Source organism: Dama dama, chromosome 9 (assembly GCF_033118175.1).
Source record: "Dama dama isolate Ldn47 chromosome 9, ASM3311817v1, whole genome shotgun sequence".
In the NCBI taxonomy this organism is placed as follows: domain Eukaryota; kingdom Metazoa; phylum Chordata; class Mammalia; order Artiodactyla; family Cervidae; genus Dama; species Dama dama.
Genome location: NC_083689.1, coordinates 51,474,374 through 51,500,709, shown reverse-complemented (window position 1 = coordinate 51,500,709; position 26,336 = coordinate 51,474,374). Strand labels below are relative to the sequence as shown.

The 26,336-nt window shown below is 45.9% G+C and overlaps 1 protein-coding gene across 2 annotated transcripts in view; it reads left to right on the top strand.

The window, feature by feature from the left end:
* Positions 1-2,915: 2,915 nt before the first annotated feature.
* The window catches only part of SPOCK1 (SPARC (osteonectin), cwcv and kazal like domains proteoglycan 1), a 566,336-nt gene continuing 542,915 nt past the window's right edge, over positions 2,916-26,336 (top strand). For both annotated transcript variants that reach the window (XM_061151354.1, XM_061151353.1), the window contains exons 1-2: positions 2,916-3,045; positions 3,657-3,842. In XM_061151354.1, coding sequence (XP_061007337.1) covers positions 3,657-3,842 — 186 coding nt within the window. In that variant the 5' untranslated portion in view covers positions 2,916-3,045. The remainder of the gene's footprint in view (positions 3,046-3,656; positions 3,843-26,336) is intronic.

Sequence of the window (26,336 nt, the reverse complement as noted above, 5' to 3'; positions counted from 1 at the left end):
TGCTTGCACAACCGTGAGCAGGAGTCTGGCTGGAATTCAGGGCATCACAGCATAGGGGAAAGGGCCAGATGGTGCTGGGCTTTATTGATCATGGGAAGGAGTTTAGATTTTCGTTGCAGTGTCATGGTGAGCCATTGAGCAGTTTTAGAAGAAGGAGTAATAATCTGTTTAAAAAGATGGCACTGACCCCTTAGTGAATAGTGGGTTGGAAGGGAAAGGAAAGAATCAAGGAAACTAGCCAAGATGCCCCTGCAGTCTTTCAGAAGGGAGCAATAGCCAAGAGAACCTGGTGGTCCCATGGAGGTGAAGGGATGAGGATGAATGGGAAGGGAGTCTGAAAGTGGTGGGGACTGGCTTGCTGACAGATGGGCAGTGAGGGACCAGGGAGATGGAGGGACTGAAGGTGCCTCATGGGTTTCTGGCTTTAGCGGCCATTTGGGTGAGGAGACATTTACTATTATGGGGAGGACTCAGCACAGGTTTGTGAAGGAAAATCTAGACTTCTGATTTGACATCGTAGTTTGACTTACCCCTGGGGCATCTGGAGGACTTGTCGATTGTAAAGCTGGATGTATTACAGTTGGAAGTTATCAGACAGTTCTGAGCTGGAAATGCAACAGGAGCATCTCAGCACAGTACAGGATGGGAACACCCAGAAAGGGCAGACAGCTTTGGCCTGAGCCCACAGAACCTATGGTGTATACATGTGGGTACATCCAGCCAGAAGGGAGAGTCCCATGGGACCCTAAAGGGATGCTCAGGGTCAAGTACGGGAGGACTGAGGGCTGCCCCCTTGGAGGAGATCGCTGATGTGACAAGTCATGTCAGTCAGTGAAGATGAAAGGCAGATCAGAGTGGGTGGAAAAATGAATTGGAGCTGAACTTACTTGGGTTTCCATGAGAAAGTAAGAAATGTACTCTCCATCATATGTATATTTCTTTCCTGCTCTGATACCACCAGGACAAAAATACCTAAAATATTCCTGTGACAACCACAGTCCCCAGTTTAATAGTTGTGACTCCACTCCTTTCCTCCCTTTCAGGAAAACTTCTAGGAATGTAAATCAGTCAGAGTAATGTTGGGATAAGCATCTGCTACTTTTTTTTTTAGGAAAAAATCACAATCCAACTTCCACACATTGAACTACATGCAACCAAATTACTTGCAGCACAATCAATAGCTGACCGCCTCACATATGTTGGGGCTCAGTGTCGAGAGCTGGGCTCTGGGCACCGTGGTCACTGGTGAGCAAGCCAAACTGGGCCTCTGCCCTCACGGAGCTCGCTCCAGGCAGGCGGAGACACAGACGTGGAGTGAGTGATGTCAAGTGATCTTGCAGCTGAGAAGCACTGTGTTCTCAGGGGAGAGTCACCAGCATCCTGGCCTCATGCAGCATCCTGGTCTTCGGTTCAGCAAGCCTGTCTGAAGCAGTCAGGGTGAATAAGCTGAGGGCTGAAATCAATGAGGCTGGCGTTGGGGGCAGGTGTGGTCAGCAGTCCAAGTAGAAGTCACCACCCAGCACTAGTCCCTTGGACAGCAGCCCAAGTAGAAGTTACTACCCAGTGCTAGAGGGAGCCCACATCCACTGAGACCCATACCAAAGCCAGGAAGTCAGAAGAGGAGGGGTGGTGTGAGAGGCAGCCAGAGAGGTGCACGGGGCCAAATGGGCAGGGTTTGGAGACCCAGCCGTGAGTTTGGTCTTAATCAGGAAAGCAAACATGAAGAGACGTAAGTGTGTGTTGAGGGGAGATGGGTGACTATGTCAGACCCGTTTTAAAAGCATTCAGTTCAGTTCAGTCGCTTAGTTGTGTCCAACTCTTTGCGACCCCATGAACCACAGCATGCCAGGCCTCCCTGTCCATCACCAACTGCCAGAGTCTACCCAAACCCATGTCCATTGAGTCAGTGATGCCATCCAACCATCTCATCCTCTGTTGTCCCCTTCTCCTCCTGTCCTCAATCTTTCCCAGCATCAGGGTCTTTTCCAGTGAGTCAGCTCTTTGCATCAGGTGGCCAAAGTATTGGAGTTTCAGCTTCAACAAAAGCATTCAGCCATCTGCAGAATGGGTTGTGGTTGTACAAGAGAGAGGCAGCAGTTCAGTTTGCCCTGCCCTTTTGATCAGACTTGTCTGAGGATCTGGAATGCCAGCGGGGGCTGCATCTCCTGCCTCTATGTCTTGTCCCTGAGCCTGGCCTGGTTCTCCCTCTCCTGCTCCCTCCCCTCTAGGAAAACCGAAGAGGCTGGTGCTGGGGCCAGTTCCCAAGGGGTGGCAACAGAAACAGATACGGACCTTGCTGTGTAAGAACACCAAGGGATGCCCACCAGGTCAATGCGGTGACACAAGGCAGAAATAGGTGACAAATGATGGAAGTGGGGGCCAGAAGGACTGTCTTAAGGGACTGTAGTTGGCATGGTACAGGCCATGGATGTGCAGAGACGTGGGTGGGTGCAAGACCTGGGGTGGGCAGTGCAGAAATTCACTCACCTCTGGACGCTCTCCTAAGGCATGCTGATTCAGCGAGTCTGGGGCGTGAGCCAGGAGTCCCCATTTTTAAGAAGTCCTCCCTCCCCCACCATTGAGATGATTCTGACTTAAGTGGTCCAACGACCTTGCTTTTGAGAATGCCTCAACGTTGGCCCTCCTCTTGGCCTTGATCCTCATTTCCCCTAGCTGTCTCTCGCCAACCTGGGCCTGAAAGCTTATTTCAGCCTCGCGTAGAGACGTGGATAACCAGGATCCCCAGCTGCGGGACCAGGGGCGGCGGGGCGGTCGGGCGGGCCGCACAGCGGCGCGCGGCCGCCAGGGGTCGCCAGAGGCCTCGGCTCGAGCGCTCGGGCTCCTCCGCCCGCGGACGCCGCGCCCGAGCGAGCCTGCGAGCGAGCGAGCGAGCGGAGCCAGAGCGCTGCGGGCTCACAAAGCGGCAGGACGCGCGGCGGCGGGTGGCAGGAGCGCTGGGGAGCTAGCCAGCCGGTTAGCCTTCTCGGCGGCCGCGCCACAAGAGCTCGAGCAACTCGGACGCGGGGACCCGGGCCGGGCCCCAAGGTACGTTCCCCGCAGAACCCCGCGCCCCAACTTGGCGTAGTTGGGACACCTCCCCTCGGCCACCGGGGGTGGGGGCCGGCGGGGTCAGGGCCTGCCTGGGGCTGGCTCCGCGCGCCCCTCTTTCCCCGAAGCGGCGGCGGGGGGCCGAGGGGAGACACCCCCTCACCCCGTCCGCAGGTGTACCCCGCATTCAGTGGGAGCCTGGACTGCTGCTCCGAGCCCTGTTTACCCCCTCCCGGCCCCCGAGCTCTGGGCGCCGTGTCTGGGAGTCAGGCTTGCGGATCCAGGGCTCTCCGTTTTCGGGGAGGGGTACTGAAGCCCCTGTCCGAGAGCGGCGGTGCGTGGGGCGCCCGGACGATAGGGGTCCTCTATAGTTTGATAGCGGCCCCTAATTTGTGACGCAGCCTCTTCGCTTGAAACCGACCCAACCCCCCCCCCCCCCCCCCCATTCGTGAGAGAGACCCCTGGGTCTGTAGATCCGCCGCGGGTGTGCCCAGGGTTGACCCTGGCCCCGCGGGGAGGTGCCCCCTGCCCCGACGGCGGGGGCGCGCGGCCCTGGGCTCGCCGCCCCGGGCCTCCCCTCACCGCCCCCGCGTGCCCCTGCCCCGCAGATGCCAGCGATCGCGGTGCTCGCGGCCGCCGCCGCGGCGTGGTGCTTCCTCCAGGTGGAGAGCCGGCACCTGGACGCGCTCGCCGGAGGCGCGGGCCACAACAACGGCAATTTCCTGGACGACGACCAGTGGTTGAGCACAGTCTCCCAGTACGAGCGGGACAAGTACTGGAACCGCTTTCGAGACGTGAGTACTCGGGGCCCTGCGGGGGGCGGGAGAGCCTCGGAGCAAGGGGGGGGTGGGGGGTGGGGGGGTGTTGCGCCTCCTTAGCGGGTGGGAGAGGCGCTGGTGCAGACTTCGCAGGCAGCTTGTGGGTTCGGGGTTCATGGGCTTCATCTTGCCTGGGAGGAACTTCTTTAAAGACAACTTAGAAGCCTTGATGCTCTTCGCCCCTGTTACCTGTGGTCCAGGTGTGTGTAATTGGTACAACTGGGGGAAAGTGATTGCACTAAACGCGGTATTAACAGTGAGCAGCTGCGGAGGCAGAGGCTCCTTAAGCTTTCGAGTTCTCCTAATGCTGCTGGTTGACTTATCAAGGCCCCCAGAGAACCTCCCTGGGCAGCAGTGACTTAGACCATCTCTGGCAGGGGGTGGGGTGGGGCGCGGTGTCCAGAAGAATGCCTGCTGCGGAGGTTTAGGTTTGGAGTGAGCCCAGCTCCTTGAGTAGGGAGCCAGGTGTCCAGGAGGTTCGGAGAACCATGGCTAAGGCTTTGCTACATGCTCTTGTTGGGAGGGACCATGGTGGTTTGGACCCTCGGCATCCTTAGGAGAAGGGAAAGGGAGCAGGCGCTAGTGAGTTGGTCCGCCACGCTGAAGGGGAGCCTGAATGGCAAAGGATGCTCCTCTGAGGGAGCCGTGGGAGGCGAGAAAGTTATTCCTGGGCACCCAGAAGCAATCTGCTGTCTGTTTCTGCCCCAGGCTGGCGGCTGCTCCCCAGGTACGCCCGGGAGGATGCTGGCCCAGAGGCTCCTGACGCAGTCTTTCCAGCAGATGGCATCCCCTCTGTGCTGTGGGAGGTGCTGCCAGTTCTCTCAGAGGCTGCCCCAGGTGGCTGGGACCGTGTGCTTCTAGGGCACTAGGGAAAACTTGGACGATATTTAACACCAGGAATTCCTGCCCTGGGGAGGGACCCATACCACGGAGCCCCTGGTCTTGGCACAGGACTCCTTGAGTGGGAGACATGTGAGGGTCACCCCCTACCCTGGATTCCTCTTACCCCATGCCCCGCATGCCCAGCCGTTGCAGAGGGAGGGCCTGAGAAATCCAGTTAATCCAGATGTCTTCTAGTACTTTCTAAAGAGCACCTCTCCAGGGCCCATTCCAGAGGTGCTAAGGCCTTGAGTGGAGACTTACTTATCTCTCTCCTCTCTGTTCCTCTTCCCTTTCGTTGATGGTGGTCTTTTCCTTGAAAGAGGCTTTCAAACACTTTCAGTGAACAAGCGATATGAGGCCTTACTGCTTCCCTCCCCCTCCCCTGCCCCGACCACCACCACCTGGCACCATGAGATCTCCTGTTCCTGATCTATTCTGTTAACCATCTTCTATCCCCTTTCTGTTCCGCCCCAAAGAGCCCTGTGCAGACTACCTTTGCCTGTGGCTGAAAAAGATGGCCAAGCTGCTTGAAAGATGCCCCACAGAAGCTTCCATTCCCAGACTCACACAGGGTAGAAATTATCTTGTTTTTTCTTACCTTCTTCATTACGTTTTAGATAGAGTTGAGGAAAGGGGCAGATGCTTGACTTGGCTAGAGCTGGAGGACACAGCCCCTTCTGCACACCCCCTCTGGTTCACGTGGCAGCTGGGTTGTATGGACAGCGACTGTTCTTGCTGGTCTTCGGTGTGGACTGGTTTACTCTGCTTTTGTGTCTTTTCAAGGTTTTCTAGTCTTAGTGTATCATGCATATGGCACTATTCTTGTTTCTCATTCAGATTTAAATTTTGAAAGATTGGGCTTTTCTTGATTTCTCATCTTTCTTGCAAATGGTGACATTTTTAATTCTTGGATCAGTGTTTTTTACAAGCCTAACTGATCATGAAGCTCTCACCTGGGGCGCTTGTTAAATTGTAGTACCAGACTCACCCCTTCCTCCTCAGAGATTCTGATTCTATAGTTCTGGGATGAGTGCTGGAAATCCATATTTTAAAAGAACATTCTAGGTAATTCCTAGGATGATTAGGAATACTTCCTGCTGAAAATATCCTAAGCTTAGCAAAAAAGAGAAAAGCTGTGTTCAAATGCATTGCTTTTTTTGTCTCTGGAGCAATTTTAGGTGTTCAACTAATATTTTTTAGCAGTATATATTCTTTAAAAATGATAATTTAATCCAACATACCATTAAAAACGTTCAAAATGTTTCAGAATTCCAAATATCTTCAGTCATCAACTGTGGCATTAATATATGCTCCATAGAGTCTTCTGATGCTAGCTGTGGGTCAGACATAATTTAATGCCATTAATATAATTTAATTCCATTAACCTCTTTAAAGTGTTATGAAACTCAAACTAGATTCTCTTTTAGGCCGAGTCTGAGTGTCTTTAGTTGATTGTTTTACTTGGAATAACCACAAAACCTCCATCCCCTGGGACCAGGGACTAAAAGGTTGCTTCATGTAGAAGCAATTGAGTGGACAGTTGACAAAGCCTCAGCTAAGGGTATCAGGGATCAGCCAGCCTGGTGATTTTCACCAGCCATCACCGTTTCACTGGCCTCACTGGAGACTGACAATGCTTAGCTTCTCTCCTGCTGTTTCAGTTTTGTGGAAACCACTGATAACTTTGAAAGACCAGGCCCTGAGACTATTGTTATGATATTGTTATGATGCTTGTCAGTTTGCGAGAAAGTCACTTTTTGCCTTTTACTTTGTGAAAGAAAAGTTTTTACCTTTCCCCTTGACTTGTTTTCTTTTTCTTTTCTTTGTTTTCTTTTTTTCACTCGAGGGAAGAGATATTAAGAAGTGGTTTTTGAATTTTTGAAATTGAAAACTAAGAGCCCCTTTTAGAGAGTTGATGATACCCCTTGGTGGAAGTTATTGGCTAAATTTGAAGTGGAAATGGGTGGCGGGCTGTGTGCTCCTTGTTCTCTTGCCTGTTGAATGTGCTGTGATGTTGCCAGAGATGACCAGATGGCCTCTACTTAATACTTTGAAGTGGTCCTGTTGCTCTAGATACACAAATAATGCTATCTCCTTCTTTCCAGAAGTAGAACTTTGACAGCTACTCTATGGTTTGTTGCCTGGAGCAATGGAGCCAGGAGAAATATAACAACATACAGATGTTTGCTCCTAAATGTAGTGGGAGCCTGTTAGTTTGGTCATTCTTCTTTGATAAAGACTAGCAATTGGGATGTTTTGGGTAGACGGAGACCTGGACTTCTGCACAAATACAGTTTGAAGAAGGAGAGGATGAAGAAGGCAGATGTTTGTGTTAAGTTGTATAGTTATTTCCCACTTCTAACTGCTCCAACTGCTGTGCTTTTAGCTCCTCTGTGGTTTCAGGTTGAGGGGTGAGGATGCCACAGCCATTTTCCTGATTTTTTTCTGAATCTGATTTGGCTTTCCATACAGTTACTGTAAGGAGATTTTCCTCTGTTCATTCCTACATTCATTTGTAATCCGTCCATTCATTCCAACAAATATTTGACTGTCAAACATGTGCTAGGCAGTGGCTAGAAGAATGAGTAAGATATATACATGTGATCTTTTCTCTCAGGTAACCGCTTGTCTACTGGATGAAAACCTTTAACTTTCGCAGTCAGTATTTCTTCCTTGTTCTGTTTTCTTTGTACAAAATATTTATTTATTTATTTGTCTGCACCAGATCTTATCAGTTGTGGCATGCAGGATCTTTGATCTTCATTGTGGCATATGGGATCTAGTTCCCTGACCAGGGATCGAACCCCAGCCCCTTGCATTGGGAGCTTGGAGTGTTAGCCACTGGACCACCAGGGAAGTCCCTGTTTTCTTTTTTTAACAAGTGTTTTTTCTTGTAAAGGTAATATACACAAATTTCAATTAACATAAAACATTGCAGAAATAGATGATACCTAACATTTATCCTGCACTTAGTGTCCTAGCAATTGTTTAAGTTGGTTTACATCTATTATCTCATGTAATATTCATAACCATCCTAGGAGAGAAGCACTATTATTCTTATTTACTGGGAGGTGAGGTCTCTTGCCCACAGAGCTGGACTGTGAAGGAACTGGACTGGACCCAGGCGGTCTGACTCTAGACTCTTTTTTTTTTTTTTTTTAACATTTTATTTCTTTTCTTTTTGTTTTTTATTTTTTATTTTTTTTGGGTTTTGTCATACATTGATATGAATCAGCCATAGAGTTACATGTATTCCCCATCTCGATCCCCCCCCCACCTCCCTCTCCACCTGATTCCTCTGGGTCTTCCCAGTACACCAGGCCCGAGCACTTGTCTCATGCATCCCATCTGGGCTGGTGATCTGTTTCACCATAGATAATATACATGCTGTTCTTTCGAAACATCCCACCCTTACCTTCTCCCACAGAGTTCAAAAGTCTGTTCTGTACTTCTGTGTCTCTTTTTCTGTTTTGCATATAGGGTTATCGTTACCATCTTTCTAAATTCCATATATATGTGTTAGTATGCTGTAATGTTCTTTATCTTTCTGGCTTACTTCACTCTGTATAATGGGCTCCAGTTTCATCCATCTCATTAGAACTGATTCAAATGAATTCTTTTTAACGGCTGGGTAATATTCCATGGTGTATATGTACCACAGCTTCCTTATCCATTCATCTGCTGATGGGCATCTAGGTTGCTTCCATGTCCTGGCTATTATAAACAGTGCTGCGATGAACATTGGGGTGCACGTGTCTCTTTCAGATCTGGTTTCCTCAGTGTGTATGCCCAGAAGTGGGATTGCTGGGTCATATGGCAGTTCTATTTCCAGTTTTTAAAGAAATCTCCACACTGTTTTCCATAGTGGCTGTACTAGTTTGCATTCCCACCAACAGTGTAAGAGGGTTCCCTTTTCTCCTGACTCTAGACTCTTACACTGCGGCCCATTGAGAGAGGAGTGGACTTGGGCTGTGAGTCTCCACTGGTATTACACTGAAAGTCTTTGCTGCTTTCTGCCTAAGGGAAATCAGTGAGGAGCCTTAGGTTGAGACCAAGTGGAGTGGGAAGCCAGGTGGACACAGCTTATGGTAGAGGTCATATCGGGGCTTCTCTTTTGCTAATAATGAGCTTCTGATTTGATTAAAATAATATTGTTGCTTACACCAAACATGACATTTTCTTTCTTTTGCACTCATGAAGCTAGCCCTGACATTTAACTCTGGGATAATTGCCTTTAGCAGGCCCGAAGACTCAGAAGTGTTGCCTTGGCTGGCATTTACCTTACTCCAGAGTGACCTGAGTGTGTAATTCTAATGAGACCACAAGGACCCGCCTGTGTGCTTTCTCCTTCTCGTGCACACACTGTGGGATCTGGTGGTCTCTGTAGCAGGACTGGGGTGGCACTGAGCATCTGATCTCGTTTGATCTCAACGTCTCAGCTATAATGAGTTTCAAGGGCAAGGGAGGCTTATTGATAGAATAGTGGCTGCCTCAGTCTGTGGGGTTGGTGACAAGAGAGGTGGTGTGGCTTAGTGGATCAGTCATTAATCTGTCACCACAGAAACTCGGCTTGTAATAGAGAGTAGCAGAAAATCATTTTGATTAAACAGGTTCAAGGAGAATTAAATGAGTTTGTGATCCTGACTTTCCTTAATGAACCCACTATCTTAAATCCCCTATACTAGATGACCACCGATAGAAATAATTATTTCACAGGGATCATTATAAAGGGACAGTGTAGAAATTGATAAGCCTATGGCCATTCTTGTATTTTCTGCCCTAACTTTCAGTTTACCCTTGTAGAGAGAACCTAGTTTTTGCCTGGCAAGGATGGTAGAGCTTGTGCCCCAGCCGACCCTCCCAGGCTGAGTTCCCTTGTGTCTCCTGGTCCTCCCAGCCCTGCCCCAGCTGTGCTCCAGTGGAATTGGATTGCTAGGTGGATGAGTACCCTCCTATATGCTGATGAGATTATTTTCAAAAGCAAGGACTGGTTTCAAATGGATCATTGGACCCATACCCTTCCACTGGAAGAGTGGGACGTAAATATTAGCTCAACTCTTTTATCGTGCTTGGGGAAACACAGTAATGTTAGAAATTAAATATTTTAAAATGTCATTTCTTACTCATTTACTTACTGTAGTGTATTTCAAATTAAACACGCTCAATATCTAAACTTGAACACCTTCAAGATGACTCATTTTACCTTTCCTCTGGGGAGGTGACTGTTTATGTTCCTTAGGAAATTCCTCAGACTCAAGCTCATAGATGGTCTCATCTCCCCAGGTAAGATAATTACAAAGGGAAGAAATTTTCTATAAGAGACTAAATAATTTGCCCAAGGTTACAGGTATTTTTTTGGTCATATTTTCTCCAGTATAAGATCAATTGTAGGATGTACCATTTTTGTGCTACTCAGAAAGAAAGCAGTGTTGAGAAGGAAGAGTTTAATAGAGCCATGGATAAAGCTAGGACCCCAGAGGATCACCCCGTCGGTGTGAAGGTAAACAAGAAATAAACTCACAATGTAGAAAAGGGACCATAGCAGAGTGACTCATGTATCTTTACCTTGGCACTGGTGGATGAAGGGGAAAAATAGGGTCTGGGCAACTGGAAGGCTGACTCTTTCAGATTTCTGGTCTGAGGACACACAACCATGGTGGTCTTCCCGCCCCAACCTTAGATAGTAAATTCAGTCTCAGGCTGTCTGTCTTCTCTGAGTCCCTGACTTCTCATTTGGTAAATGTGGGATGATCACAGTGTATTGGTGAGGGCTCCAAATTGCAAGTGACTGAAACCTGATCCACACTGGCTTAAATGGAAGAGAAAATTTACTTGTGTAACTGAAGATTCTGCTGATAAATTATAGATCTCTATGAGGCTGGATCCCTGGGCTCGGGCTGCACCGCCAGACTTGTGTGTGTATGTAGGTCATTTTCTTACCACTTCCCAAACCTCCCACCCATCTCTGGACTCTATTTCCCACGTGTTGCTTGTATTCTCAGGTTGATTAGTTCCAGGTAGTGACTCATGGAAATTACACATTTCTAATGTACTGTAGTTTTTATATCTCAGTATTGCCACAAAAGTCCCAGAATTGAGACTTGTCAGGTTTACCTGTGTTGTACCCCAGTTGATCACTGTGGCAACATTGGTGGCATATGTATTAACTGGCCAGGCTTGGGTACATGCCCATCCCTGGGGTGGGACCTGGGACCTGGGACCTGGGTGGTGGGGACTCCATCAGGTTACATGGTTGAAGCAGGCTTGAAGGGTAGTTTCTTAAGGGGAAATGGATGCCTTGTAGGCAAACATCACAGGGGTCCACTGTGTTGATCAGCCCCACTTGGCTGGCATGGGGAGGATTAATTGGCTAATACTAGTGAAGCTGTTAGTAAAGTGTCTGGCTTAACACTAAGTGGAGGCTATTAATTTTATTAATATTAACAACTCCTGTTATACTTAAATATGCATAATTCCTCAATTTATGGTTTATGTATTTATGTTTTAGCTTCTTCTGTAGTTTCATTCTTCCTGAAATAAGAGCCTGAGTTTTATCATGCCTTGCATGCAGTAGTAGGTGGTCTGTTAGCATTTTATTGATTTGAACTATTACTTAAGCACACCTCTTGATGAATCTCTGTGAAAGGAAAGCCTGTAGAATTACTGGTGCATATTTTTTGGTAGGTGAAGATTCTAGGTTACACACACATTGAAAAACATCTTTGTTTTTTTTTTTTTTTTTCTTTCAGTCTAACCCCCATCTCTAAGCAGGACCTTACAACTTTTTAACCCCTTTTAGGATATCCTGATGTACAGAGCTCTTTGTCCCCAGACCTTTACCATTGAGCCCAGTGCAGAAATCTGCTTAGTGAATGTTTGAATGAATTTGAGTAAATGAAGGAATAAAGGCATGAACTCTTCCGTACCAGGATTTTGCACACTTCCACGACGAGGAAGCAGATGTTCCTTGTAGAGGGTTGGCCCCAGTAAGCCATGCTGGCCTTGGACTGTGTCTCTCATTCTGTTAGTAATTGACCATGATGATGGATACCAACTGATGGGCATGCTCTGGAGAGGCAGGGGAGCTTGACTGAGAAGCTCAACACCCCCTCACAATCTGGGTGCGGTCCCTGAACCTGTGGAAAGCTCTTCATGGTGAAGAGGCCCCTCTGAGCCTGCCTCACCTTCCAGTCTTGTCGTGGATGAGCTTGGATCTTGGCTACAGCATCACTGTCCTCATCTGCAAAACTAGTGATCGTACCTCCTGTGGGGTTTTGGGAGCATAGAGTGAGCTTCTGGCACAAAGTAGATCCTTGGGATCTTTCAGTGTCTGATATAATTACCGGTGATTCTGATATAATTTCTGAGGGTCACTTTTAACTTGTGTCCTGGGAGCATAAATGAGTTACTGGCACACAGCTGTAGATGTTGCTTTCTGTCTCATGTCTTAGAGAAATGTTGGGGAAATAGGTTCCATTTTCTTTGAGCCTGTCTTTACTCCTTTCCTTGCTGGCTGGGAGGCTGTCTTCAGTTCTATGTGGTTTTTTAAAAGTTAAACTTTTTCTGATTATAGGTCTTGGTATAGTCATCTCTGTTGTGTAAATAGCCCTTGCCCTGCCTCTCCCTTTAAAAAAATACTTCCTCCTCCTCTGGGGCCCATGAGTTTCTCCTTCCCTCTGTGGTCAAGAGTCCTGGGCTTTAGAACTCCTCCAGTTCTCACTGCTCTTTAGAAATCAGGGTGAGATAGAATTTCTTGGATAGAGAGATTTGTGAAGTTTCTATTTAAAAAGTGAGACTGGTATTATACGGACTGTTCCTTGACTTCCTGCCCATCCCTCCCTCCCTTTTCTGAGAACCAACTGGGCACCAAGCTTGGAAGCTAAAGATGGAAACCAAGATCTCCACCCACAAATGTCAGAGTTCAGACATACCAGCAGTTGGAGTGCTGAACAGTATTTCTTCCCCTGGGTCTGGGTCCTTCCAGTGTCTTTGTGACAGATGTGAGGCTGTTGATTTATCTTGGGGCCAGAAGTAAGGTGTGTTCACAGACTAGTGATGCAAATTACTGGGGATGCTCCTGGAAGGATAGCACTGATGTCCAAATTAACTTGATTGGGTTGCTATTCTTAGGATTCTGTGCAAATATGTCCCTCAGGAGACCCTCTCCCTTGATCATGTAGGGCCAAGTTTTCTTTGGTGCAGTGGGGAAGGAAGGAAGGAAAGACATGCTATACATTTTGTTGTGATACTTTGCAAACTCTTCCTGAGTGATCTGTGACATGTCACACTACAGGAGACACTGTCAACATTCCCCAGCATAATTACGTGGTGGGTGAGCAGGGATTTATGCAAAGTCCATCGGCACCTGTGATTGAAGCAGGGAAACAGAACTTACTTCGGGTGTTCCAGGCAATCTTTGCAGAGATAAAGTGTGGAGAAAACAGGCAGAGAGCAAAAGGCTCCACTTTCCTATTGTAGCTCTACCCTTACTGTCCCACCATGTAAGTGGAATCACTCTGAGTTCTAAGAAGGGTCAGGCCAAGTTGCTGATGATGCTTCATGGCCAAGGCAAAAAAGAAAGATGCCCAGAGAAAGGTGTTAGAGCAGTCTTGATAATCTTGAAAAAAAAATCACTGGCTTGTTTAAAATGTGGATCTCAGCCAGAGCAGTCTTGAATAGGTCAAGAGTGGCACCCAGGAACCTACATTTAAAATAAACAAACCAGGTGATTCCGATGTAGGTAGTTCTCAGACTGTATTTTCAGGAAAACCATGGAAAATTATTATTTATCCCCAACAGTCAATACCACTAGCACTAATGAATAATACAGTTTTAGACAAAATGAGCGTTTGAAGATGCAGAGTAAATTATTATCAGTGCTGTATTTCTCCTTGAGGCCAACAAGGCTATCGTTGACATCAGTAGAAAGAAAGGGCTTGCTTTCTGTATGTGCATGGGTCTCAGCAGAAACCTTGTTATGAGGTATCCCTAGAGTGGGATGACATTTGACTTGTCACCACTCCTAGGTCATCAGGGCTGCTTATGCACATGAGCTCAGTGAAACTGATGTGGGACCTTACCCATGATAAAGTCTGAGCTGATGATCTCAGCAAATTTCCTGTCTCCAAAGGGGCCTAATCACAGCCAACTCTGGTCTGACTTTGCACCTTCTCTAGCAGGACTGATGATAATTTGTGCACAGATAAACAGGAGGACATTGACTCCATTGACTCTGACATTGGCTTTGGTTTATGGAGAAGTATTGAAGATGGTGGATGTAATAAACAACGTTTACTCTAGGCACAGAGATGCAGATATTGTTGTCCTTCGATATCAGCATAGGGTTGGTTCCAGAACCCCTGTGGGATACCTAACCCCAAGGATGCTCTAGTTCCTTATGTAAAATGGCCTAGTACAAGTTCCCCCCAGCCCATCCAAGGGTTCTGCATCCATGGCTATAGAGGATGGACTGTACTGTCAGTTGGGAACACAGAGAAGGTCTGAGGGCTATGGCCTGGACAGTGGTTCTACCTGCAACTCTCTTCTTGGTGTAGTAAATCTTCATGCTTAATTGGTCAGATCATTTTGGAAAGACCAGAGACTGGTTAAAGCAAAAACTAGTCAAAGTTTGGAAAATTTATGAGGATCAACAAGGCATAGCAGTAATTCCTTGGGGCACACTGAGCAAACTCTGAAACTTTGCTTTACTTTGTGTTGGCTGAATTTCCTCTAATTAATGGCACTGAAAATTGAAAAAACTAGTGCCAAGAGGAAGAAAATAGTTCAGCGTATTGAACAGACTTGAGTGGCTATTTGGAGTGTTTCAGTCGCCCCATTGTTAAGGGATAATTGGGTAGTTTCCCAGTATTTCTGTACTTGCTGGACATGTTGAATTCCCCTGTGGCTTTGGTGGGTTTGGTTGGTTGGTGTCCAGTACTTTCATCCCACAAAGGCATCACTTCCCACCTGAGCTGGCTAGCCCTGCTGTGACTCCGTACCTGATCTGTAACCTTCGACCAGCCATCTTGAATGAGGTGAAAGGAGTGAAAGTGAAAATGCTGTCCATGGTAAAGATAAAATCATGCTGTCTTTCCTGGTGTTAGATAATTTTTTTTTTAATAAGATGAAGTTGGTTTAAAAATTCCTCCCTCCTCAGAAGGACCTTTGCATGTGCTTAAAAAAAATATTATCTTTTGTTTTTTTCCGTGGTCATCCTGAACCTAGATCCTTACCTTTCTAGTAACCAGGGCCTGGTGCACAGATTCAGTAGTTTGTTTCTTTGTTCATGTATTCATACCACAGATACTCACTGTCCAGGCTACTGTGTACCAAGCACTGTGCTGGGCAATTAGATGGAGCAGGGAGCAAAATATCCTCTCTGTCCTCTGGTGTCCGCAGTCTTCTTGTCTGAGATCAAGAGAAGAAACAGAGGTGCTTGGGGGCCAGGGAAGCCTACTGAGGATTCCTCTGCAAAGGGAACGGCCTCGTCTACCCAGGGACAAGAGAAATCTGGGTAAGCTGGATGTCCAGAGGCCTTGGGGCCTGGGAGGAAGTCACAGAAGACTTCATCTCTGAATCTGTCTGGTGGTCAAGCCCCTTGAACTTATTTCAACTCTTGCTGACATAGATGGTGGCTCCTGCTATTTTACCTGAGTTTTGGACCCAGACACTGACAGCAGAAGGGTGTGGTGTGTACAGTTGAGGTGGAGTGTTTAGGTGATACCGGACTGGATGTGTATGGAGGCTGAAGTCCAGTGAGTTGAACATTGTCAGGGCTCCAGGTCAAGGCCAGTAGCAAGTGGAGAGAGACGTGCAGAAGAGTCCTGGTCCTTAACAGCCTGGCACAGGTGAGGAGTGTGTTTCATTGAAGTGGAAGATGTACCGAGAGCACGAGGGTTCCAGTCATACCTGTACCTTCACACACCGTGCACCCAGCAGCCCAGTCAGGGGACAGGATGTTACCAGCTTCTGAAAAGTCTGTCTTGTGACTCCCACACTCACTGGCCCCCTTCCAGGGAAGAGCTCTCCTGAGTTACAACTGTAAGGTTAATTTTGACTGCTTTTATACTTTTATCAGTGGCATGATAAGAAGGTATTTTTGTGTGTGTCTGGCTTCTTTTGCTCAGTATTAAGTTTGTGATACATTGTTGTCTGTGACTGTGGTTGGTTCATTCTCATTGCTGTGTGGATATTCCACAATTTACTTACCTCTTCTTCTGTGAAGGAACACTTGGATAATTTCTGGGTCTTGACTTACAGAGTAGCAATCTCTTGGACATGTCTTCTGGTGCATCTATGTGTACATTTTTTTCAGATGCATACCTAGTTGTGGAATTCGTTGCTCATAAGATAGGTGAATGTTCAGTGTTTAGAGATGTGACTACATAGTTTTCCAAAATAATTCTGCCAGTTACTTTGCCTCCATTAGTGTATAGAAGTTAACAGGCAGCAACATTTTGGTCTCCAACTCATAATCCAATTCAACCAAAATGTATTGAGCATCTATTATGTATCAAGTACTTACCTACCTGTATGGAGCCTCTGTTCTAGTTGAGGGAGAAAAACAGATTGAGATGCAAATTGAGGTACAATAGTTGGTTATTAAGTACTAAGGATAAAAATAAACTAGGGTGACCCAATTGGAAAAATAGTCTCTTCAGTAAGTGATGTTGGGAAAACTGAGTATTCACATGCAAAAAAATGAAGTTGGACCCCCTATCTTACACCACTCACAAAAATTAACTAGAAATAGATTGAGGACTTAAACATAAGGTCTGAAACTGTAAAAACCCCTGAAAGAAACCATAGGGGAAAAGGCTCCTTAACATTGGTCTTGGCAGTGATTTTGGGATATGACACCAAAAGTGTAAGCAGAAAAAGCAAAAATCAACAAATGGGACTACATCAAACTGAAATGCTTCTGTAACGAGAGAAACAATGAAACAACAAAATGAAAAGGCAGCCTACAGAATGGGAGAATATACTTGTAGACCTTCAATCGGATAAGGGATTAATATCCAAAATATATAAGGAACTCATATAACTCAATAGCCAAAAATAAATCCAAATAAAAACAGAAAAGGACCTGAACAGCCATTTTTCTAAAGAAGATATACAAATGGCCAAGAGGTACATGAAAAGATGCTCAATCTCACTAATTATCTGGGAATTGATCTGGTAAATCGAAACCACAATGCGATGTCACCTGACACCTGTTGGAATGTGTGTCTGTGTTAGCGCACGCACTCAGTCGTGTCTGTTTGCGACCCCATGGACTGTAGCCCGCCAGGCTCCTGTGTCCATGGGATTTCCTAGGCAAGAACACTGGAATGGGTTGCCATTTCTTTCTCCAGTGGATCTTCCCCACTCAGGGATCCAACCTGCATCTTTCACATCTCCTGAACTGCAGGCAGATTCTTTATGGCTGAGCCACTGGGGAAGCTCTTACCCGTTAGAATGGCTGCCAACAAAACCATGAGTGATTGCAAGTGTTGGCGAGGATGTGGAGAAAAGGGAGCCCTTGTGCAGTGTTGTTGGAGTTGAAAATTGGTGCAGCCACTATGAAGAACATGAAGTATGAAGGTTCTTCAAAAAATTAAAAGTTGAACTACCACATGATCTAGCAACCCCATTTCTGAGTATATATCTGAAAAAAATGAAGTTGCTGTCTTGAAGAGATGTCTGCACCCCTCTGTTCCCTGCAGCAGTATTTGCAATAGGCAAAACATGCAAACAACCCTAGTGCCCCTAGACACAGGAATGAATAAAAAACTGTGCAATATATACGCAGTGGAATATTATTCAACCATGAATAAGAAGGAAGTTCTGCAGTTTGTGAGACTATAGTTGAACCTCAAAGGTATTATGCTAAGTTATATAAGTCAGAGAAAGAAAATTACTGTATGTTATCATTTATGTGGAGTCTATAAAAGCCAGACTCAAAGAGACAGAGAGTAAAATGATGTTTCCCAGAGGGTCGAGGAAATAAGATGTTGGTCAAAGGGTACAAATTTCCAGGTGTAAGGCAAGTACATTCTGGGAATCTAAGGTGTAGCATGGTAACTCTAGTTAAAAACACTACATTGTATACTTGAAAGTTGTTAGGAGAGTAGACCTTAAATGTTCTTACCGTAACAATAGCATCAAAGTGGTAATTTTGTGAGGTGATCTACTGTAATTGGTAATCATTTCACAATATGTGCCTGAAACAAATCATCACTTCGTGTACCTTAAACTCACACAATGTTCTTTTGTAACATTGAGGGGGAAACTAGGTTAAAGGGATTATGAAGGGGATATATTTATGCTCTAGTTGTGAGTTTCATTCTTTTGACTTTAAATTGTTGTTTTCCGCGTTGAGAGCTAATTTGGAAAGAATTCTTATCTGAAGAGAAGAGAAATCTCTTCTGAAGCTGAACAGAAGAAGAGAAATAATTTACTTCCTTCCCATATGCAGTTGCTGTTAACTTCCCAAAGTTTTATTGTCAAAGTTTTTGTTCGTGGTTGATATCATGCTGTGAATATGACTTGGTTTTCTCTCTCTCTCTCTCTCTTTTTTTTATTTTGTAGTGACACAGCATGAACATTTTGTTATCATGATCATTTTAGTATAGCATGTTGCTGTTCTTTGTAAATGACATTTAAATGGTATAAGTCCACCGACTATCTATACTGCAATATACCAAACTAAAATATCTGACAGTAAACACCTAGCTGTTTCCAGTTTTCCTTAATCTAAATAATTATATGATGAATGTTTGGGCATATGACCCTTTCAACACTTAGATTTCCTTACTATATATTTCCAGAAGTAGAAATACATGGTGTAATGACATGCATTTTCAAGGTCATTGATGTATGTTACCATGTTGTAGTGACTCTACCCCCAGTATTATGGAAGGTATATTTTATTACACCCTTGCCAGCTTTGGCTATTAGTGACTTTTTGGTAAAGAAAGAGAATATAATAGAAGCTTAGCCATGCCAAGATATGTGTTTAAGTACTGGGTCAACACAGGTAAGATGATGCCTGCAAGAGTCCCAGGGAGCAGGAGCAGATGCTACAAGCTGGATTTCAGGTGAAACTGCTACTGACGGAGCCCCTGCTCCTGATAGAACGTGTAGATGCTTTCATGCCCTTGCGGTGGAGGGTGAGAGGAGATCATTAAAAACCGAGTCCATCCCCAGCACAGTGGTAAAATGGTTTCTCCTGTTGAATACAGACAAGGCCGGGGCCCGCGTCTCAGGCTGCATTTGTGTTCAAGACGTCTGCCCGACTTTCATCACCTAGTATTTCCTCCACCGCAGGCCTTCTGGTGTGCTCGCCTCAGGGGAGGCAGGGAGAAGGGTTTCCCCTGGCTGCAGTCTCAGCATCATCCTGGGGAAGGGAAACGTGAGTTCTCTGTGTCTGTCAGCTCCCTGGGAGCTGTCTGCAGGTCTGGAGCAGTGATACAGCGGTGATTCCCAACTTGAGAAGGGTTTGCCGCCAGGGAACTTGGTCAGTGTCTGGAGACATTTTTGATTCCCACAACAGGGTGGGGGTGGTGGTGCTGGGGGATGTGCTACTAGCATCCAGTGAGTAGAGGCCAAGGCTGTTGCTGAACATCCTACCAAGCACAGGTCTCCCTGCACGTCATCTCCACCCCTATAATGTCAACAGTGCCAAGGTTAAAGATGCTGGCCTTAGAAAGATGGTTGTTCCTTTTGTGATGATGATTTTATTTATTTAAAGTTTTATTTATTTATTTACCTTTGGTTGTGCTGGGTCTTTAATGCAACACAGGCTCGCCTCCAGTTGCAGCAAGAGGGGTCCGCTCTCTGGTTGTGGTGTGTGGCCTTCTCACTGTGGGGGCTTCTCTTGTTGCAGGGCACGGGCTCTACGGCACCAGGCTCAGCAGCCGTGGCTCCTGGGCTCCAGAGCACAGGCTTAAAAGCTGTGATTCATGGGCTCAACTACTCCACAGCGCAAGGGATCGTCAGACCAGGGATCGAATTCGCATTTCCTGCATTGGCAGGCAGACTCTACCACTGAGCCACCAGGGAAGCCCTGTGATGATGATTTTTTAATATGAGGTGTAGTCTAGGTGGAAGAGTCTAGGGTGAAGGGCATATGGGGAGTTGTTCTTTCTGTCACTCTTTTAAGAAATCAGTGTGACAGGGACTGTCCCAGGCCTTGGGACACAGACAACATTCTCTGTCCTAGCGGAGTGTGTTCCAGGGCATGAGCTCCTCAGAGTCCAGGTACTTGACTTTGCTGGAGCCAAGAGAAGAGAGGATGAATCAGACACATACATTATTATTTTATATGTTGAGGAAATCTGATGCATTATCACAGCCAATCAAGTATAATAAAAACCATATGACTTTTATTATTTTTGTCAAGATAAATGGGCATAGGGAGTTTTTGTGTGAGATGTTGTGTATTTACCTGTGAGTCACGGTAAATTGCCTGCACTGTGAATCAGAGAGACTGTTTGATTTCGTTTCCCCAAGGAGCAGGAAAATGCACCATGAAAATATTTCTGTTCCTCCAAAGAGCTGACAGGCTCCAGACGGACGGACTGGTGGCTCTCCCCTGAATCTTGTTTCACCGCACGTCTTGGGTAGTAGCCGTTGTTTCCAGCAAGATGATTCTTGTTCACAACTCACTTCTTCCCTAAATGCTGCACGGCAGATTTTAACGACCTGCACCCCTGGGTTCTGTAGCCGTGACAGCCCGCACGGCATAGCTTCGTACCAGAGGGCGTATTCCCCACACTGGGTTCTTTTGTCTGTCGGAGGTGCACCTGGATTGTGAGCTTTTGTATTCTAGGACCTTGGCTCTTGAAGTCTGGTCTCTCTGAAGCTTCCACATGTTCATTATGCATTTGAGGATGTATGCAGAGGCCTGTTTCCCTGTGTAATGGCAGCACTAGGGATGGGAAAGGCGGCAAAGCCCGTAAGAAAGTGACCAAGCCCATTCAGCTCCCCAGAGGCTACCTGATCAAGGCTTTACTGCTGCTTCGAGTAGTCTGCCAGTCTGCTCTGAGTCTAAGTGGTGGTGGGGAAGAAGGAATAATATGTCCGAGTACTGTGTTTTGACTGTTCGCATGTTTCCATGGCTTCTTTTCATGGAGGTGAAGCCTTAGGTCAGGATGACGATGTATCATGTGCCTGTCACACTGGGCCTTTCCACCATGTCCCCTTCCCCCATTAAAAAGTGCCCTTCTTTTCTCCTTTATTCAGCATCCCTTCTCAAGGCCCATCAATTACTGGTCTTTGCATCCCCTGTGCGTTGCTGTCTCTGCCTTGTCTGGTCTCACTCCTGGGTAAGGTTGGGTGTCTTAGGCATCGAGTGTGGAGAAAGGTCTTTTCTTTTGTCTGGTCTCAAAGACCCTTTCTTACTTTGAAAATTAACTTCTCACCAACATAACTCATGTGTGATGCTAAGCTGAAAATGTATTATTCTCCTTTCTGGCCTTGAGTTAACATCAGAAGTCTCACTGATGTCCTAGCTATTGTAAATAGTGCTGCAGTGAATGTTGGAGTACGTTTGTCTTTTTAAATTGTGGTTTTCTCAGGTTATATGCCCAGTAGTGGGAATGCTGGATAATATGGTAGTTTTATTCCTAGTTTTTTTTTTTTTTTTTAAGGAATTTCCTTATTATTCACCATAGTGGCTGTATCAATTTGCATTCCCACTAATTGTGCAGGAGGGGTCCCTTTTCTCTACATCTTCTCCGGCATTTGTTGTTTGTAGATTTTTTGATGATGGCCATTCTAATTTTTATGAGGTGAAACCTCATAAAATGGTGGTTTTGATTTGCATTTCTCTAAGCAGAGGCATTACTTTGTCAGCAAAGGTCCATCTAGTCAAGGCTATGGTTTTTCCAGTAGTCATGTATGGATGTGAGAGTTGGACTATGAGGAAAGCTGAGCACAGAAGAATTGATGCTTTTGAACTGTGGTGTTGGAGAAGACTCTTGAGAGCCCCTTGGACTGCAGGGAGATCCAACCAGTCCATCCTTCGGTGTTCATTAGAAGGACTGATGTTGAAGCTGAAACTCTAATACTTTGGCCACCTGATGCGAAGAGCTGACTCATTTGAAGAGACCCTGATGCTGGGAAAGATTGAAGGCAGGAGGAAAAGAGGACGACAGAGGATGAGATGGTTGGATGGCATCACTGACTCAGTGGACATGAGTTTGAGTAAACTCTGGCAGTTGGTGATGGACAGGGAGGCCTGGCGTGCTGCGGTTCATGGGGTCGCTAAGAGTCGGACACAATGGAGCAACTGAACTGAGTAATGAGCAAGGTTGAACATCTTTGCATGAGTTTGTGGGCCATCTGTATGTCTTCTTTGGAGAAATGCCTGTTTAGGTCTACCACCTATTTTTTTGATTAGGTTGTTTGCTTTTCTGATATCAAGCTGTATGAGCTGCTTATATATTTTAGAGATGAATCCTCTGTCACTTGTTTTGTTTGCAATTATTTTCTCCCATTCCGAGGTTGTCATTTCATCTTGTATATAGTTTCCTTTGCTGTACGAAAAGCTTTTAAGTTTAATTAGGTAGGTCCCATTTTTTTGTTTTGTTTTGTTTTTATTTCTATTACTCTAGGAGGTAAATCAAAGAGGATTTGCTGCAATTTGTGTCAGAGAGTATACTGCCTTTTTCCTCTAAGAGCTTTATAGTTTCTGGCCTTACATTTAAGGCTTTAATCCATTTTGAGTTTTATTTACCTAAATGTCCATTGACAGATGAATGGATAAAGAAGATGTGGTACATATGCACAATAGAATATTACTCAGCCATAAAGAGGAACTAATTTGAATCAGTTGTAGTGAGGTAGATAAACCTAGAGCCTGTTATTGAGTGATATAAGTCAGAAGGAGAAAAGCAAGTATCATATATTAACGCATATATATGAAATCTAGAAAAATAGCACTGATGAACCTGTTTGCAGGGAAGGAATGAAGGCACAGATAGAGAACTTGTGGACACAGCAGGGGAAGGAGAGGGTAGGATGAATTGAGAAAGTAGCATTGACATATATACACTGTCATGCATAAATAGCTAGGGGGAAGCTGCTATATAACACAGGGAGCCCAGCCTGACCCTCTGTGATGACCTAGAGGGGTGGGATGGGAGAGTGGAGGGAGGCTCAAGAGGTAGGTGGTATGTGTATAATTATGACTTATTCATGTTGTTGTATGGCGGAAGCATTGTAAAACAATTTTCCTCCAATTAAGAAATAAATGTTTAAGAAACTCAGCTCACTGAGTTCTTGCGTGTACTTTCGGGGGCATGGAGCAAAGAGAAGAAAACCCATGTCGTGCATCTCTGCTTCCCTTTCCACAGCTCTGGAGCACCCCTTCCATTGTAGCTTTGATACAGACCTGTAGCAGACTTGGCCTCTCTGTTAGTAGTTGTCTAACGTGGGACCTTGACACATAAACTAATCTGCAGTAATTTTGGGGATCCTTTCCTTTGGTCATAGTTTTAAAATCCTACACTCTGTCCACTCTCCTCCCCGCTCCACAGAGTTAATATTTATGGGAGATGTTTTTATAGAGCATAGAACTGACCTGCAGAGTCACTGAGCCAGAGGTGCTGGTACATGGGCAAGAAACCCAGCTGGTGTTATACAGATAGGGGAGCAGGTAAGAATCACTTTCCTCTCATTATTTTGGTCAAGTAAATTTTTGAGCTCAAGGGAGACTAGATCATCTTAATTATTGAATACCTGTGTGCTAGGCATGGTGCCAGGCTCACAGATGTGGAAATTCAGTACTAAATCTTGGCCCTAAGGAGCCAATGCTCCACTTGGATAAACAGGAAAATAGTCATAGCACAGACGATGTAAGTGAACACAGGGATGCACAGGATGTTATGGGAACCCCAGTGAGGATCATCCAACCGACCCCACACAAGAAGTCAGGGAGACTTGTAGGGAGAAGGATCCCTGTTCTGACTTGTGCCATGCCTTTTGGGGAGGACCAGATAAAGAGGGCAAGGGGAAGGATGTTGTGGGTCCAGAATTTCTGCAGCAGTTATCTGTCACCCAAATAAGTCCCAGGGCTCCACACAGTCAAGGCTTTGTTTCAAGTCCCATTTGCAGATGTGTAGTCGAGCAGCCAAAGGATTTCAGAAAGAATTTCAGTTTTTCTTCTTTCAAAGGGTGTTAGCAGGAGCATGCCTGCACAGTTGTGTCTGACTCTTTGCAACCCCATGGACTGTGTAGCCAGCCAGACTCCTCTGTCCATGGGATTTTCCAGGTAAGAATATTGGAGCCATTTGCCATTTCCTACTCCAGGGGGTCTTCCCAACCCAGGGATTGAACCTTTTATCTCTTGTGTCTCCTGCTTTGCAGGTAGATTATCACTGTGCCACCAAGTGTGTTAGAGAGGACCCAATTCCTAATCTGCAACTGTATTCTCAAAAGCTTTGTTCTCTATGTTACTCAGGAGTCTTGTACATGACAGCATCATGAACCTTTCCTCTTCTTTCTCTTTCTCTTCTCCTGACAGCTTGTCATATAGTTTGACTTTTGTCCCTCCTGGCTGCAAAGGTGGAGTGGGGAATCTGAGAACCTTTAAATATTAATGGGTCTCCTCCCTGTTACACCCTGTGTCCACTGTTCAGTGTACACCCTTCTCAGTAGCGATGGTTGGGCTCTAAGCCACTTCTCTCAGACACATTACTTCCTAATATCCTAATTGTTTCTCTCTCCCTGTGGGGTGTACCTTTTTTTGTGCGCAGAGAAAAATAACTCTATCTCTAAAAGAAGCAGAAAGGCCACATAATAGGATTAGTACACCATGGCTGGTAGGGCCAATTAGAGCTGATCGTCTTGGGGCAATATTGATTGTCTTTTTCGGATTATTTCAGTACTGTGTGTATTTAAAGGGAATGTGAACAGCTGCAGCTTTCAGAGACCAGTCATAAACACATGTCCCTGTTTACCAAACATGTATGGGCAACTAGCTTATTGAGGAGCTTCAGTTTGGGAAATAAACAGGAGACAATTTTGTTTACTTTCAATCGTCTCTTTTCCTTAATAACATCTTTGGCACATTCCATGGTTCTCCATCATTTTTAGCTTTGAAACTAAGGCCATTTGAGTTTAAAACTTGCATCTCATGACAGATTTGGAATTTTCTCTTTTGCTTTGCCTGTGTGGTCTAGACTTTGTGGCTTGAGGAGCTGGTGTGGTGGTGAATGTATAATTAATTGTCTCATCCCTTTCCCCCCAGGGTTGGCATCAAGGTGGGTTCTCTGGGGTTGGCGGGGGGCAGACAAGGGGTCTACCTACTACATAATTCCTTGATGGGGTGGCCTGACTCCAGATCAGCCTCTTCCTTCCTTTTCCCTTTTTATCAGTCAGGATAGGCTAGGTTAGAGAAGGAAATGGCAACCCCCTCTGGTATTCTTGCCTGGGAAATCCCGTTGACAAAGGCGCTTGGCGGGTTACAGTTCATGGGGTTGCAGACTTGGACACAACTGAATGACTGGGCACAAGATAGTTTATGCTGTGGTAACAGATAACTCCAAAAGTCATGTTTATGGCTTAAAACAAGGATTTATTTCTCCTTCCTGCCACGCATCTCATGGGTTGGTAGGACTCTCTGTTGTCCGTAGGGCGGCAGGTTGATGAAGACTCCAGGTCCATGGGTTCACAGTCACCATGGCAGGAGGAAGTGTGTGCTGCAGGACATGTGTTAGCAGCTCAGTTGTGTTGTTGTTGTTGTTCAGTTGCTAAGTCATGTCCAACTCTTTGCGATCCCATGGACTGTAGCACGCCAGGCTCCTCTGTTCTCCACCATCTCCCAGAATTCGCTCAAATGCTCGGTGTCACTTCTTAAATGAGGCATTCTTTTCAATAATGGACGTCACATGGCCAGACTCCACGTCAGTGAGGAAATTAAGGGGAACCCTCCCATGTACCTGGAAGGAGGGGAAGACACCTGTTTGGCCAGTGATGTTAATAACATCCCAGGAGTGTCCTCTCCCAGCGGTTGAGCCCACAGCCTCGTGCTGATGAGGTCGTCTCAGCTGCTGGGTGGTCCCCATGGAGGGATGCACACACAGTAGCTCCAGCTGAGCTGCCTTCGATGCACTTTTGTTCCCTAGGCTCTCATCTGCTTGTTCTACTAATAATGGGGGCACATGCTTCCCCGGTTCTGTTTTCTGTTTGGTCAGTCCTCTCGAATTCCCTCTTTCCTGTTCAGTTAGTCACAGGACAGATGAGCAAGCCCATTGCTTGAGAAGAATTCCCACTGGGAAAATGAATCCTCCCCACTTGGAGGTGCCCCCACTTTTTAAGCTGTTCTCCTATAACAACTGACTATAGGGGCCTGATTTAAGGGACCTAACCTTCCACTTGGCAAAATAGTAATTCATGGGTAAACAGGAGGGCCTACTAATACATTCACTCACTAATTTAAATTAGTAAGGGTGTTTAAACACCCTCTAGACTTGCATTGTTCAACTTGTATTGTTTAACATGGGAAGCTTGGCTGAATGCAATTGTTTTTTTCTTGTTCGCATTAACTAGGGACATGGGAGAGGGCTTAATTTCTTAAAACAAGCATTTTATTGGATTATTAGT